Source organism: Hippoglossus hippoglossus, chromosome 18 (genome assembly GCF_009819705.1).
Source record: "Hippoglossus hippoglossus isolate fHipHip1 chromosome 18, fHipHip1.pri, whole genome shotgun sequence".
Taxonomy (NCBI): Eukaryota; Metazoa; Chordata; class Actinopteri; order Pleuronectiformes; family Pleuronectidae; genus Hippoglossus; species Hippoglossus hippoglossus.
Genome location: NC_047168.1, coordinates 11,083,270 through 11,100,963, shown reverse-complemented (window position 1 = coordinate 11,100,963; position 17,694 = coordinate 11,083,270). Strand labels below are relative to the sequence as shown.

The 17,694-nt window shown below is 43.4% G+C and overlaps 1 protein-coding gene across 3 annotated transcripts in view; it reads right to left on the bottom strand.

The window, feature by feature from the left end:
- zmp:0000000660 (arf-GAP with Rho-GAP domain, ANK repeat and PH domain-containing protein 2) overlaps positions 1–17,694 on the bottom strand; it is a 105,553-nt gene that overhangs the window by 68,723 nt on the left and 19,136 nt on the right. For all 3 annotated transcript variants that reach the window (XM_034569154.1, XM_034569152.1, XM_034569153.1), the window contains 2 exons: positions 15,036–15,156; positions 5,006–5,199 (listed from right to left, as the gene is read on the bottom strand). In XM_034569154.1, coding sequence (XP_034425045.1) covers positions 5,006–5,199; positions 15,036–15,156 — 315 coding nt within the window. The remainder of the gene's footprint in view (positions 1–5,005; positions 5,200–15,035; positions 15,157–17,694) is intronic.

Here is a 17,694-nt window from a genome sequence, read left to right as displayed (position 1 = left end):
CCAACTGCTGCGCCACTGTAAGCTGAGTTGGTAAAGAGCAGAGTAGCAGCGCCAACCTGGATCTCTTCTGATAAAAACTATCTAATATAATAGATGAATTAATTCAGATTTTACACGATTTGTCTTTTAGATACATTCGTAATAAGATATATTTTCTAATGATCAATACAGTCTTTACAAAGATGTTTATAATGCAAAAATGTAAAATTACATTTCTTTGTTATGAAGTGTTTGATAATGAATCATTTCTAATTTTATGAGTATATACATTAGCCAATATATCGGTACCAGATGTTTTTTAAATCCTTAATATTGGCATCAACTTGCTAACAAGCTGAAGCTAATATGAGCGAGTTTACAGCTTAGTGTACTGCACCCAAATAGCAAAAAAGAAAGCAAAAGACAATACAATAGGTGTAAATTGCACTCAGCACATATCAAATTTGAATTGACAGTATTCTAAATTTGCTCTTTGAGCTGCGTCAGGTATGCACACAGAATCGAAACTCATTACAAGAGGGGGGGGGGGGGTCTCTCGCGTCGCAAATCCTACAAAAATGGCCTCGCAGTCCTGGGATGGCGATAATTGTTACAAAGAAGATCTTGAGAGGAGCAAATGAGACGGAGATTCAATTAAAGCAGAGATTAATTAAATCCTCAGTCTCGCTGTTATTGTAGACTCAGAATACCTTTTCCACCAGAGAAGGCTCGACTGTATGTGCAACTTTTGCCAAGTAGGAGGGAGAAAGAAAAAACAAAGAATCTGGCAGGCATTTTTTTCTTTGTTCAGCCAATCAGGAGCCAGGAATTCTCTGTGCAAACCGGGCTCAGCCGAGCTTGTGGGAACGCGCTTTACATACGAGATGACAGCAAGAAGTATGATCGTCCAACAAACAATCAATCAGCCGCTGCGGTGAAGACAAACCAGATAACACCTGTGATGTACGAGATGATAAGACGTGAAACAAGTTGCTCTGGTTGTCAGGATCTGCCTATGCAGCCCGTGTCGGCGGGGGGGGGGGGGGGGGGATCCTTCTCCCAGTGAACGTGACACACTTTGTGCACCGTCTGACTTTCTTTACCTTAGTGTTTAAATGACCTTAAACACAGCTCCATCACGGGGCTTGCGGTCCGTGAGAGACGGGGATGGGGGGGGCGAGGGAGGAGCCAGCAGGATGATGTCTCCAATAGCTCGTTCATCATGTTAGATTAAATACTCCACTCCGCTGAACTTGAACGGGGCAACGGTCTACCTCCCTCCTGCTCTCCATCACTCTCCTTTTCTTATAAACTACCAACGCTCATTTCTCACTCATGCGACCCCTGCTCCGAACGGCTCCCCCCCCATCCCCCTCTTCCTCTCCTCTTTGTTCCCCCCCACCCCCCGTTTGCCATCTGTCTGTCGTCGCCGCTGCATTTATGCCGGGGATTTGGCTTGTAAACTGAAATAATACAATTAATTAGTTCTCTCCCTACGATTCTCTCCATCGTTCCTCCCGCTGTCTCAGATCAAGGAAGTGGAAATGTGCTGACATGCAGTGGTAACCAAAAGAGAATTCCAACAAAGATGTTTGTTCACCTTAATGAAGAAAATAATGAAAGGCAAACAACAAAACTACAGGAGCGAGCGAAACGAAATGAGAGCCGAGGAGGGATGGAAATGAGTTGGATGCGCGCGGCATTATCAAATATGCACACAAATACGTGCGGGGGCACTGCTAGAGACAAATAGTAGAAATAGTATCGCTGCTATTATGGATCTTTCAATCGCAGACACAGGTAGAGTCTCTGAGCATGAGCGGGGACAATCAGAGGGACTGGACGTCCATTAAACAAAGAATAAACTCTTAGTTATGACAAAGAGTGTAAGAATAATCCAAGGGAGGCCACTGAAAAGACATTTTGGGCCATTGGGTCACTTGACAAATAGAAAATCTGAAGCAAAAGACGCCACAACCAAGCATGTTAATAGTTTAGCAGTAAATCAATGGCTAATACTAAAATACTACTGGTATTACAGTATCCATCTTCCTCCTCCTGACTTTAAAACCCCACATATTGACTGTTTTTCTAGAAACTTAGACAAGCGGGTACATTAAAGTCATTATGCCACTGAACAGCTTCAGTGGTTTAGAGGTAATGGAAATTAAAGCCACATTTCAGGGACGTTTTTTAGGTCAAATGCGGTGCCGTCGATATTTGCTGGAGGAGAAGCGGAGGATTTAAAACCCACAAGCTCTTTCAGACCACATCCAGAAACGCAGAAAGGGGGGGGGTCCATTAAAGTTTCAGGAGGTCCCAGTCACACCAATATGCTTCCCACCAAAGGCAGCTCATTATAATGGAATAAATACCTTAAACCCTGAAAAACACAAACACGAAACAACTTAATTAAAAGTCCAAAAAAGCTGCTGCATAAATATTCCACTGAAATCACTTGGTACGGTCGGACAAAAGAAATATGTTTGTGAATACTTAAAAAGTTTTGTGCAAATTTAACAGAAGGGGAAAAATATGCTAAAATATAATCGAACACAAAAACATAGGATTTATTTTATTCCAAGAACAAACTGGTCCTCTCGTGCTGTAATGTATTCACTCGTTAAATTAAATTAAAAGATTCAGTGATGATGAGTTTAAATAAATGAAAAATGCCATAAATTGCACGTTAGCGCCCCCCCCCCCCCCCCCCCCCCCTTTCCACTCTCCCACAAAGTGTGAGGAACACTGGTAAACATTTTTGTTCCGACTATATTTCTGACCTTGACAAACTGAAGTCAGTGCATCTGTCATCTTTGAATAGAACGAATTTCTCTTTTCTCTCTTGGAAACTAATTGTCTTTTTCCCCTCGCTTGCTTTTCAGAGTATTTGCAAAGATATGTGAACGGGCTGAGGCGCCGCATTTTGGAGGACTCTCACATATTAACAACATGGTGACACACGTCTGCTACTGACAGCTCATTGTCAGTCGGACGAAACTACAGTTGCACAAGGACAATTGTTGGATTCAGCTCAAATCCCAAAAAACTAGAATTACCGCCCCGTGGTTGTACGTCTCTGCCAATCAGTGTAGTTTCCGTCTCATATGAAGTCGCTGTGACCTTTTTACCTTTAAACAGTGACATCTAATCAGTTAATTCTCTACTGGCAACTGGGGAACATTTGAAGTAATTCTCTAAAGGAAATAAAAACTTGTTTTGTGAGGCCACCGTGACCTTTGACCCCTAAAATGCATCAGTTACTTTGTGAGTCAAGAAAATATTTGTACCAAAATTGAAAGGTTTCCCTCGAGGTGTGATTCAGACAATGCGTTCAAGGCGATAAAGGGTTTTGCGAGGTCGCCGTGACCTTAACAGCCAGATTCCAATCATTCTTGAGTCCAAGTGAACGTCTGTACCAAATTTGAAGAAATTCTCTGAAGGCGTTCTTGAGATATCGTGTTCAAAGTGTTCAAGGGGCGGAGGGATGGACGATTAAAAAAAACTACACCTTCCGGCCACTGTATAACAACAAAACCATCAAAGCCATCAATAGTTGTCCTATACACATGTGTATATATACAGATATTCGTATTTAAGCTGTGTGAATATCAGCAGGAAACACACACAAACCGAGCAACACTCTCTTTTCTCCCTCTCACTTCAAGCTCCGTCTCTGCAGTTTTTCCAGGTATTGTAATAACTGCAGAGGTGTCAATCAAAAGGAATTAGTGAACACAAAGAGGAGACTCTACTTTCAGAAAAACAATAAAAAAATAATTACATTACCGCCTGTGCTATTACAACCTATCTCCAGCATAAAAAAAAAACCTTTCCCTTTAATATACCTACACTTCAAAAAGCCATCATCCTGTCACTCATGTCTGTCATGTGAGGACGGATGTTAAAGCTCCAGATAGCTTGAAATTAAATGGAGATGCTCAAAGTTATCTCGGTACAATGAGACACATTTAAACTGGGAAACCAGAGGCAGACAGTGACTGCAGCACAACAACAGTAAAAGTCCTGAACACATTTGCTGGATGAGATATTGAAGACTCCTGGTTTAGAACCGTTAAAGGCAATTATTATTTCCACCATGTATTTGCTGTAAAGGGACGGGAGTGTCTGTCGGGACCCAAAGGTTTTTTGGCTCGGGTTCTGTCACGTTGGCTCACGGATCGACTGGACTTTTTACACATTACGTATCTGTAATCGGGCTCAGGTCGGGTTTGGAAACAAAAAACAAAATGCCTGTTAGCTTCAGGTTAGGCTCAATCGGGTTCAGACAGAAAATTGATATTAAACACCGATATTCACTTTCCCCATCCTGTCCACTGCTGCAGCTCCTCTTTTCAGCCTCTGTCTGAAACACCTGGTTTCAGCTCCTGTCTCTTTAAGCCCCCACCCCCCTCCCTAGGAAGCCCAGTCTGCTGTGATTGGCCAGCTGGTCCACTCTGTTGTGATTGGTCAACCACTTACAGATCTTGTAGGCAATGCTTTACCTGGCTTTGTTAGGGGGCGTGTCACACTAGCGGTTTGGCGCGTGCATTATGCAAATGATGAATTTAAAGACCTTTTACATATAAAAACTATATTATGCACGAGAGGAAAGTAAAACAGCAAAATCTATCATTTAAATATTGCAGTGAAGAAGTTGAACTATTATTGACTATTGCCAACTAACTAAATATTCATTAAACTGCTACTTCCAACATGTTCTGGACCTTTATGTGGGCGCTTGCATATCTGGTTAATAAAGTTGCGTGAATAAGTTGGTTACCATCTGGTTTCACCCACCGAAAACAGAGAATATTGTCACTCAGTAAACCCCTGATGCATTTTCACTCATCTAGACCTATATTTACTTTTTCGCATTACGCATTCATGAACATCTCCGTCTCTTTCATGAACCCCTCCGTCGCCACCTCATCTTGCTTCAAATACACTGTGATTATTATCTTCCCCGTTTCAAACAGGAAGCTGTCATCCTGTAGAGAGGAAGTCCCAGCGGTGTTGGATGTACCTGTTCTGTTTTGCAGAGCCTGACTTTACTCCCCGCCAGGGACACCAGCACTCTGCCTTTGTAACCGCGGAGCTCCAGCAAGCCTCGCTTGTTTGTGGAGGAGGGGTAGAGGAGGCTGTCGGAGGGCTTCTGGGAGCCGGAGGCAGGGGGTTGCGTGGCCGACTGAAGAGTTTCCATCCACTCCTGGCGCTCCCCTGTGGACACGGGAATGAGTGAGAGGGAAGAAACGGAGAAGAAAATGAAGAGAGGTAGATGGTGAATGTGGTTTATAAGTGTGAGTGAAGGCAGGAGGGAAAGAAATCAGCATTTTGTTAAAATGGATGACAAGAAGAGAAGAGTGTAACCTTACAGCTCAACAACCAACAAGAGGCAGCATCTGATGTTGGCATGCTAGCTCCTCCGTGTCAGATTTCATGTTAATCGCTCAGCTACTTATTGTTTATTGCACAGCACATCTGAAATAACATCATATCATAACACTTTATTTGGTCAGACTTTGCATTTAGAAATTTATAGAATAAAAAAACAAAACAATGGCTTTGTCTTAATGCACCTGGTGACATACATGATCCCCAACAGCTAAATAATTAGCTCTGCACCCTCAGCAACTAATTAGCCCTTGAGGACACACGGAAAAAGAAACAGCATTATGCAGGTATTATAGTTCTTGACTATAATTATTTTTGATTAAAAGAAAAGATCAAACTGCTATTTGGTTCTAATGTAAAAATTATTTCAAACCATATAGACTAAAGCCAGAACTAATAAACATTTCAATTATTGATTAATCTCTTTGTTTTTTGTCTTTATAGTAAATAATGCCATTTCCCAGACACCAAAGTTAAGGCCTGTCAATGCTTTCACTAATGAACAGTTCAAAACCCAATATGCATCAAGTTTCTTATCATTAGATTAAGAAAGGCAGCTGGGTCCAGCAAACATTTGCCTGTTTTTGCTATTTCAATAAGTATTTATTGATTATTGAAATAGTTTTTCATCTAGTACATGCACTAATCTTTGCAGCCATTCCATATAAAGAGCATTGCTACTACAGCACAATGCAAAAAGTGAAAGTTTGATCAGCTTCACCTCGTTGCAGATGCTAAATTGTCCTCTAACCAGCACTCTGCATGTGTCTTCAAAAACCACATGTCCTTGTGCAACAGGATCACCGCACAGTTAAACGGCTCAAGTGTGGTGCAATGCATCACATTCCAAACTGGGCTTTTACAATGTTTTCAAACAATGTTCACTCAAAAAGACATCTCACACATCTACAGCTACAACTTTTCAAACGGACATAAAAAATAAAAAAACAGAAGAAGAATCAGCTCGTGCTGTAAAGCCCCAGTCCCTCTCCGCCCAAGACATCGTGCTATCAAAGCCGGCAAAGTGGAAACACAAGAGATACCAAAAGATCACACACACACACACACACACACACACACACACACACACACACACACACACACACACACACACACACACACACACACACACACACACACACACACACACACACACACACACACACCAGCCTCTGTGCTAACTGTTCAATATGAAATGGAAAGAACATCAAACAAGGCTGTACACTGATATGAAAAGTAAACCATCAGCTGGGATGGACCTGATCTGAGAAAAGGCAACAGTTCTTTTTTACTTTTTCAAAAAAACAATATCAAGTTTCTGGAAAAAAGTACTTCAATTCAAAACCGGCGCTGCTATCGACTCATCATCCAAAAAACACACAAAAAAAGCAATTATCTGACAGGATGACAGACACTGTTGTGAAAAACACAGCATGACAATGTGATGCTGTTGTGTGGTCAGACAGGGGCAACGCACCCGCCGCTTTCAGGAAGTGTATTTTGGGGATTAGCTGTGAACAGGATGGAGGATGTTTCTGAGTGATCTACAAACACGGGACCTCGTGTCACTGTTTCCAAATGGCTCTGATATCTTATTTACTTTGTGTAATCACTTCTCTGTTTTCTTCTCGTATCAATCACTGTATTTAATACAGTTTGTACCGAGAGGGAAAAAGCCACGAAACACAAGTCAACTCGCTATAATCAATTTAATTATTAGTTGCGTGTGCTCCGGGTTGCATGTGGAAATATAAAGTTGAAGCGCGACTCTTTAGAAATACAGAGAATATTTTTTTTATTGTTGTACCTTATTTGATCTGCTCAAAGGGAAAAATGAGTCTGTTCGCATTCTTTTCACAGCGCGTCTTAAGAATAGAGGAAGGCCTTTGAGTGGCCGCACATGTTTGCTCAACACAAACGGATTTGAAAGATGCCACTTTCGTTTTCCAGGTCAACACGAGTCCACTCGGTTCCAGGGAACTGCCAAGGTCGAACCACGCTCAGTTGGCAGTTTATTAGGAACACCGAGCTCAGTCCAACACAACAATACTGTAAGAAATTATTCCTTCTTGAAGATTAAGACATGTTGATTCAATTTTATGATCATTTTAGAGGCCATAGTGTTTGGTGCTGTTGACAATACAAGTGTTTTTGATACTTAACCTACCCTCACTGATATATTTGGGGACATATTTAATATTATTAAATAATTGCTCCAGTAAAGCAACATTTTATCGCTCTAGCTACTCAAGTATGAAGAACTGAATATCTATGTGTTGTGCAGCGTGAAACTTCACAGATTCTGTTCACTTTACAATATGATCTGTGAAGTGCCGGGGTGGGGGGATAAAGGACACGTCTATTCTGACCACAGGTGCTTGTTAATTGGAGGCTCGTGGTGCTGCTTCTATAGCGTTGGCGTCATCGCTCTGTTTGGCTCCGTCTGGATTGACCGCTGTAATTATCCTCAGGTCTTTTTGGGTCACGCCCGACTCTCCTCTGTTCTCTTTATTGTTCTTTTTAAAAAAAAATTGATTTTCTTTTGCAAAAAGGGTTCAGACTCGTTATGAGCGGGTCATTTCAGGGCGGAAAAGACTCCTCTGTAGAGTGACAGGCCTTCTCAGTGACGTGTCAATCACTTTCCAGCCAGCGTCAACCTGACATTGTTGTAAAATTGAACTTAATCAACCTCCTGACTGTGACCTCCTGACCCCCCCGCAGCCTCTCGCCTGCAGACATGTCCACCCATCATCTCTACTCCTGAGGCAAACGTTCTTCTCTCAGTGCATCCTGCACCTACACACAACGCCCGCCCGTCCCGAAACCTCCCAAATACCATGGTCCCAAACTGAGCTCTGGTCGAGCTACACCCCCCCACCCCGTCCAGATTCTCGGAGAGCTCGCATGAATAATGAATCGCCTACTCAATTATTGACTGCTCTTTACATCACTAGGCTTTACTGTTCCGTTCCCACCCTGCTTTCTGAGTTCCATTACCTGTCCTGTGCTCACTTATTTGCCTGTTCATTTATTCAGGGCCTCCTTCCTCTCTCTCCCTCTCTCTCCTTTTTGCCCGAGCTGTCAATCTGAGCGAGCGGAGGGGAAGGCTGGAGCGAGGGAGGAGGCGGGAGGACTGAGAGAAACTTCAGACAAAGAGAGGAGACGGTGCTATGCCCGTATATAGTGTTTGCATGTGGGCATCTTGACTCATGTGCCTGTATATTTGAGGGCATGTTCGTTGCTCGCATGTAAACATCCAGCGTGCTTGTCCTCAACTCTGCCTGCGTATAAAAATAATTATATATCCTCAGCCACATCTCGCTTGTTAACGGTTATATGTACAGCCATGCGTTTGAACGACCATTCCACTATACATGAAGAGAGATGAGGCGGAGGCGGCGGCGGCGGCGGGGGGGGTGAAAGTGGAAGAGATGAGTCGGGTCCACTCTGCGACCAGGAGAGATCTTAGAAGCCTTAGAAATAAAAATGAAATAATCGCGCAGAGCAGAGTGATTGAGGCTGTTTTGCTCTGGTTTCCCTTTCGTTTCAATGGTCTCATGCCAACAGACAAGCAGAACATGGAGTAAAATGTTTACATTGCCCTTCAATATTTAATCTACATTGTGTTTGTCATGTCATTTTGCCATACTGCCGACAGTGTTGGCAGGGACAACAGGATCAGACGGTTATCGCAGATATGAGCACTTGTATGTACAGTGTGTGAGCTGTGAGAATTTAGAAAGTATCCTGACAGCTTCACTTTTAAATATCAGATTATGATGCAACTTTATGCTTTGTTAAATTATTTTGTTCTTCATCAATAAAAAAAGAAAAGCTGAAATATCAGATTGATATAAGAATTCGCATCGTTTGCTATAACACCACATTTCTTGATTCTCACTGAGATGTTTCTACACCTTGGTTGGAGTCAGCCTTTGGTGAATTTAACTGACTGGACATAACCATGCCCCGAGGTGGAAAGATCCGACTGCAGAGTTCAGAGATGGGATCATCTTGCAGTTGAGATTTAGGAAGAAAAACTTTGTGTTGCTTTGAAAGATCCCGAAAGCACCAGAAGTTTGGAACAGCCAGGACTCTTCCTGGAGAGGGCAGTCGAGGCCAAATCAGCAAACAGAGGCCTTGGAGAAAAGAGGCGAGCAAGAAACTAATGGTTCACTCTGGCTGAGCTCCATAGATCCTGCAACCCTCCACAGACGGGGGTGTCCAGACAGAAGTCTCACCTCAGTGAATGACACATGGAAAGCACCTTGACGACTCTTCAGACCGAGAACCATGACTCTCTGGTCTGATTGGTCATCATTCTAAGTGTCATGTCTGCAGGAACCTAGTATCGCTCAGCACCTGTCCAATACCATCCCAACAGCTTTACCCTATGGACTGTTTCAGCATCAGGGGAAGGCAGACTGGTCAGGGTTAAAGCTGGATGGAGCAAAGTCCTGAAATATCAGTGATGAAAACCTGGTCCAGAGCAATAAGGACTGGTGACTGGTTCGCCATCCATCAGGACAATCACCCCAAGGACAGAGTCAAGACAATGCAGAAGTGCCTTAGGGACGATTCTGTGAATGTCCATGAGGGGCACGGCCAGAGCCCAGACGTGAACACAGCCAACATCTCAGGAGAGACCGGACAGTAGCAAACTTTCTCCCCCAAGAGGAAAACAGGCTGTAATCACTGCCAGAGGTGCTATAGTCCATATTTTCATATTAATGATACAAAGAAATGCTTATTTGCTTGTAAACTGTGTCGCAAAAAGTGATTGACCCGACTGAAGGTAAATAAGCAAACATAATCTAAGATGTAAGCCACACCTAGGGATGTCACAAGAACCGATAATTGGGTATTAAGTTGATGGCAAAATTCAAAAAAATGTCACAGCATTTATTGATGCGTTTTTCGCCGTGGTACCGATTTGGGTCTTGAGAATCGCTGAAATTTGAACTACTACATTTTTGGTATCGTGACATCCGTAGCCACAACAACTCCTAAAGTGCTAATGAGGTTCCATGTTTGCTAGATATGACACTTTTGGACCCTCCGGTGTGAAAAAAGATAACTGTTTGCTAACATGTCAACAACTTCATAAAAGGTCCTACTGTGTCAATGTTGAGCTAACAGCTTGTTTTGCTGCCCCCTAGTGGCCAAAATAATCCCTTCATGCATATTTAAGCAAGACTACATCACGCCACCAGGGAGTAAAATGTGAAACGATGCCAAGTGAAATGTGTGCTGCAGTTTATACAACTTTACTCCCACTCTGTGTCCTCCTGACTTTATATTTTTGTCAGCATTTTCATTCTGGCCTGTTCCCAACCATTTTGTTTTCCCTTCCTTACCGCTTCTTTCTCCAAATCTGTTTCCTGTCATCTCAAACAAACCCGACATGTGTTCCGAGCGGGCCAGTGGAAAAGCGAGTGCAAAAGCATCAGAATACAAATGATCAACATTCCCCCCCCCCACACACACACACACACACACACAGACAATAAATCTCATATTCTCTCTTGTCGCGTGTTTATCTGCATCCCTCACCTCACCAACACTCCCTCTCCTTGTCCTGACCATTTTCAATCACTCTCCACCGCGTCTCCTCCTGCCAAACTCCCCCTGCCTCTCGCTTTCTTCTCCCCCCCCCTCCCCAGCCACTCCTCGCCCCATCCCTCCCTTCTTCTCCTCCCTTCTTCCATCCTCCTTCCATCTCTCCTCTCTCTCGAGCTGACAGTACCTGAGGGAAGAGGCCACCTGCGGACCAAGTGGAGAATCGGCCGACAGCTGTGTGCACACTCTCTCCGGTGGCCTTCAATTATTCACTCACTTCTCCCTCCTCCTCCTCCCTCTCCATCTTCACTCTGCCCTTTTCATCTCTCCCTGCCGTCTCTGCCTTTACCTCTCTGTTGCTTTTTCACACCAAGCTCGCGTGTCTGCCCGTCTCGCTCCGTCATTCCTGTTATTCCCTCGCTTAATCCCCTTCTTCCCGTGTTGCTCCTGTCCCCTCCTCACCGAACCTCCCTGGACGCCCTTTAGCGCTCTCCCACACTCTCCTGACCAGCCGACCCATCACAAACACCCACCGCTACTGCATCAGCCCTGCAGCTCCTCAACTCCACTTCACTAACCTACTCCTTCTCTTCTCCCTGTCTCCTCATGTCTTCTTCTCTCTCATGTGTTTCCCCCAAGATTGATGACTCTCCGCCACGAGGCAAGTGGGCCTGTTTAAAGATGCATGAGGTGATGAGGCCAACTTTTCTCCTCCTTTCTATCTCTCTCCTCTCTTTCCGTTCCCAGCCCCCTTTATTCTGACGGCGGCAGCCACCTCCAAGAGAGGCTGCCCACCGATCCCGGGCGGTCAGAGGCCGCCACCAAATCAGACGGTCCTCCCAGTGCCTTGTCAAGATGGCTGAGCGTGACGTATGGCGATCAAGGAGCGGACAGAGTGATGAATGACACCGCTGAGGATCCGCGACTCATAAATGGACCAAGACAAAGAAAAAAGGAAAAATCGGGCAGTCATCGATATGATGCTGCACTGAATCGTCGAGGTTCAGGAGGAAGGTTAAAGCGGTGATGATAAATGAAGAAAAGTTTGAATGGTTGCTAGCTATATTACTTTTTTATGAAGTAGATGTGATTAAAGATGGCACTAAAAGGATAAAGTATATTAATAAAGAGATAAATGTGTGTAAGAATAGTCCACAAAAAACAAGTTTGCAAATGTTACGTACTTCTGCTTCATATAGGCTACACCTGTACACATGCTTATTCATGCAATTATCCAATTAGCCAATCACGTGGCAGCAGAGTCCTGCAGATATAGGAGGAGTTTCAGTTACATTTTCCCATCAAGCATCAGAACGAGGGTAAAACTGTGATCTCAGTGACTTTGACAGAGGCATGATTGTTGGTGCCAGGTGGGCTGATTTTGAGTTTTTCTGAAAGTGATGATCTGGGGTTTTCACTCAGAACAGTTTTTTTTATTTATAGATTAAAAGTGGTGCGGAAAGAAAGAAAAAAACAGTGAGTGGCAGTTCTGTGGATGGAACCGTCTCATTGATGAAAGAGGTCAGAGGAGAGAATGGCCGGACTGGTTGGAGCTGATGAGAGTTTTTAAAGAAAAGTACGACTCATCTGTTTTTTGAAGAGTTGCAAGAGTTTTCCGTGACTTTTTCCTCTAACCAAACTAGTTCTCTATCACTGGAGAGATATAAGACTTTATATTTTGCCCAAAAACTTGGGAACTGTCTCATATTTCTGAACTCTGCAATTAAATATGAATTCATTACAATAGGCATTTGTGTTTCCATGATTCACCTTTCCTCCTAAGGTCTTGATATATCCATAAACCCATGCCATATAATTCAGGAGAACTCAGACACACACAGCTTTTCCTCCATTTACTCCGTAGCTGGCTGGAAGCTTTGTTTCTACTGGACGTGTGAGTGTTTGTTGGCATACACTCTGTGTGTTGGCCACGTGTGTTGTGAAAAAAGCGACCTGGCGTGGACGAGGCCATTGGAAAGAACAGCTTTCCCAGCACAGTGGTTCCCAGCACAGTGGTTCCCAGCACAGTGGTTTCTGAGCACGATTATTTTTACCAATATTATTTCTGGGGCACGGCTGACCACTCGCACCTTTCTTTGTGTTTCCAATTGTAACGAAATAACTGCAGCATTCTAATATATAATTTAGACAGCAGGCTTCTTCATTACATTAATTACGCATGAAAGCCATTGAGCGGCACAATCAAAGGGCTTCTGATTTGTACACTGTGTTTACACTGAGCTCCGGCTCTTGACCAAGAACAACCAAACGTTTATATATTTAAATGTATTGTATTTTTCTGCTTACAATATTGCACCAATTTAAGACCTGCTGACAGGACATTGAATTATAAAGGATTACATCACAAGTCAGTTAATAAGCTTAGGTAACAGAGCGATGTCCAACTGAGCACTGACGACTCCACAAGCGGCTGATTTATCGAGAGCAATAAGCTGACGGTCAATGTGATGAAAAGGCCAAATATTGATGATTCTATTCCTGGCGCGGCAGATGTCAATATCTCAATAACTTCCATTGAGGTCTCAATGATCTCGTCGATAAAAGATCTTCGAGTTCAATCTATTCTCAAATATTCACAGTGTTCCCGCACAATGAGCCAAAGGCACAATAATCATGCAAAACTCAATTTCCTCCAATGTCACTACTTCTTCACGTGACTCAGAGGGCGGCCAGTGTCTGACCCCGGAAAATGACCCTTGATTAGTAAATGAGCAGTTTGATCTCAGCCGCCTAATAGACTGCCATCAAGCAGGCAGGAGGTAAGGAGTTGAGAGTATCGCCTTTCCCCTCTCATTAAGGCCGAGCTTCTCGCTGGAAGACGATAAGCAAAATCAACTCTTGCTCCGTTTCGTCAGGACAGGTCCTAAGGGAGTTGAGATTTTGTTAATTTGTTCTGACCTTTAAGATTAATTTCATAACCCAAGTTCAAGCAGGGACATAACATCATTAAACTATCTAGGACATGTGTGCCGCCATTTTTTGTCACCATTTCAAGCCAGAGTCTGAGCAGTAATGATGGTGATGTTGCGCCGCAGTAAGGACCTTTTATACCGTTATTATAGCATCTAAGGTGGAGATTGCTACCTTTATTGTAGCCAACCACCAGGGGGCGATCACGATTATTTTGGCTTCACTTTTGGGGAGTTGTCATGTCGTCCACCGGAAAGAAAATATTAAAAAACTGATAAAACCTATATCAATCCTAGGTCTGTGTGTTGAGTACAAAGCTTGAGTCAGGGTGGTTTAGCCTAGCTTAGCATAAAGATTGTATAAAGCTAATGACTGCATCAGCAGCAATGTTGAAAGTTAAAAACCCAACAACAAGCGTGAACTGTAAATGTAAATTGACAGTTTGTGGTTTTAGCTTTCAACTTTGGACAGTGCTAGTCCAGTCTTCTTCCATGTTTAAGCTAGGCTAAACGCGTAGCCTCCATCACACAACAATAGGTATAATAAGACATCATACACAACACACAAAAATATTGATTATTGAGCAGTAGATTTGGATTTTGATAACTTTCAGCGAGTCGAGCAAGCCCTTTCAATAAGTCCCAGATTAAAGAGTGATATTAATCTTTTCTGGGAAAGAAAGCAAGTAAATGACAGGCTTGTCATTTCCCGCTACACCTCCACACTTATTAATGAGATTGACACATTTTCTCAAAATACAGTATTTTGTAATTATACAGAGATACTTTGCGAAAACTACTTTGAGAAGTGATGTAAATACACCAATTAAACTGACGTCCTTCTTTTACGGGGAGAGTAGCAGGGAAAGAGAAAACCGTGTGGAGAAAGAGAGACAAGAAAGAGAAAGAGGTGAGTAAAGACAATTACCAGAGAGGCATTTAGAGAGAGAGAGAGAGAGAGAGAGCGAGAGAGCGAGAGAGAGACAAACAGAGAGGAAGGGGGGAGAGGGAAAGAACAGAGAGAGGCGGGGGAACGAGAGAGAGAAAAACAAGGCCAGACAGGGAATCAGAGAGTCAGAGCGACTGAGGCAGACTGACAAGCAGAAAAAGTAGCTGATAGATGACTGAAAAATAGAGGACAGAAGAAAAAAAGAAAAGATGCACTCTGTGTACCTTCTCTTTCTGCCCTGAACGTGAAGGTCCGAAGGGCGGTGACGACCTCAAACTTGTTGTCGCCCAGTCCTCGTATCTGCCTGATGGCACTGGCCAGGATCATCCCTTTGGAGTACATCTCCTAAAACAGACAAACACACGTAGATAGATAAGAGCACGACAAACACAGATTCATGCTAATAATGTTATTGAATTGTTGCTTGTTCCCATTTTCTGCATCTGTAGACCCGCAATTACCGTTTCCCAGCACACGGCTTGCATCAATACTTGTGTAATTCTGAGTTGTATCACCGTCGGCTGTACGATCGCTTTCAATTTGAAACACCGCTGACACACATCCTCAGACGAGAGCCATAACCCATCAATATGGCGTCAGATTTACCCGCAGAAATAGCTTCCCTGTTCCCTTTCAAACAATAACCCTGACAAATGGCACAGAGCTTTTTTGGACAAAAAAGCATTTGAATCGAGAAACTGCTGCAGGAACACAAACATCAAACAAGCACCCACTTGTATTGATACATAAATGTTAACTAGAATTGACCTTCAAATTCTAATCAGGTCATCGTTGAGTCCAAGTGAATTTTTGTCCCCTTTGGGTGTTCATCACAAGAACATGAGGCCCCAGTGACTCATCAGATTATCTTTAAGTCAAAGTGAATGTGAACTACATTTCAAGATATTTCCTCACGGCGTTGTGTTGTATTCACAAGACCAAAAGCATGTGAGGTAAAATCCAAGTGACCTTGACCTTTGACCAACAAATTCTCCAACAGTGAGTCCAAGTAAACATTTGAACAAACTTTGCAGAGGCTCACTAAAGAAGTTTTGAGATATCCTGTTCACCAGGCAAAAATGTGGTAGGTGAAATCACAGCGACCTTGACCTTTCACCTCCAAAATCTAATTAGTCCAATTGAATGTTTGTAGCAAAATGGAGGAAATTCCCTCGAGGCATTCTTGAGATTCTGTGTTCACAAGAAAAGAAAGGATGGACTGACGACCCGTAAAAAATGACCTTAGCCACCGACTGTCACCAACGCAGAGGCATGGAAACTCAAAAAGTGTGGGTGAAGGGAAAAGTTCAAAATATAAACCTAAATTCAATGGAGCCCATCCAAAGAACAACACATTACACCGTCACTTGGGGCGTCATCATAAAACAAATCTACGAGCCCAAAACAAATGTTTAAAAAGAGACGTGTACGCTGGAGTGGGGATTTGGGTAAAGCACAGGAAGTGCTTGTTGGGTTGAGTGGGAATTTTCTGTGTGTGTGTGTGTGTGTGTATCGTCTCATTACCCCCATGTTTTCCCCCAGCAGCTCGAGCGGAGGCATCCAAATAAGGAGGATGTTGCACTGGAGGCTTCGTGACCCTCTTTACTGTCTCCCTTGACAATGGCAATTAAAGTACTGGGTCATTGTCAATGTGAAAAGAGAGAGAGAAAGGGCAGAAAAAAGAAAATCAAACCTCAACATTATCACTTCTGAAAGAGGCCGGGAGAGAACGGAGCTGCCACCGGATCAGTATTCAAAACGTGATGTGGCAAATCTAACGGAGAGAGATGCCTTTAAAGCAGTCGGAAAAAGCCGAGAACATCGGAGATTATAATGCTCTCGCAGCCGAGTGACTGGGGACGGTACATTATGGCTCTGCAGAGACGTGAAAATCACTGGGTTGTACTAAAAAAAAAAAGAGGGTTAAAGGGGGTCGTTGCAGACATTGCATTATTCATGTCGATAATGTCATTATCATTCAAAGTGTTAAAAAAAAACAGACGTCTCTTTTTGCCTCTGTTGCTCTTCTACCGGGCTCGACCAGCATTTTGATTGTCTGCAGTCCTGTGGACAATATGAAGGCTTGTGTTGATGACCACGTACGATACTGTAGGTTTGCGCCAGAGACTGAACATAAAGATGGACGACGCGTCTCAACTTCCTCCCATTGCGCACTATCCCGACCAGGGGATGGCGCTACAATAACCTCAGAACCCTTCTGCTGTTGTCTGACGACGCATTTATAGTTTAAAGAGATTGGAGTTGTAGCGAGATCCCATCGAGACTGTCTCAGCTGTCAATCATGATGTTTCCCCCCCGTTTTAATAGCATCAAATAACCAATTAAAACCAAAATAATCTGAAATATTAACACTTGTGATAAGAAATAGCTAAAACCATCTCTGAGAAAAATGTATTCGACGGATGCTTTGACTTTTTAGTTTGGCCCATGTCCTATTCACTAACATGGAGGAGGTAGGATTAATGAGCTATGGTGCAGCAAGCCACCGACATCGTGATCAAGACGCTTTGGTTTCGCTGTTGGGGAGATGTCACGTCGTCCATCTTACCGCCAAAACCGGCGTCGTGTCCTGCAAAGTCGCAGCGTGCGACGTAAGCAAAGGAAGGACGAATGGAGAAAGAAAAAAAAACACGAGTGAACTTCTGACTCCTCTCTCGCCTTTGTTAATTAAGCTTATGACCTTGCCCTCCGCAAAAAGCTCATTTCTAGAGACCATACTGCCAAAAAATATAGCAGGCAGCACTGTCAGAGAGAGCAGGGGTGAAGGGGATGGATGGATGCATGGATGGACGGATGGATGGATAGAGGGCTAGATGGAGGGAGGGAGGGAGCGTGAAATGACGAAAAAAAATGAAATTAGGT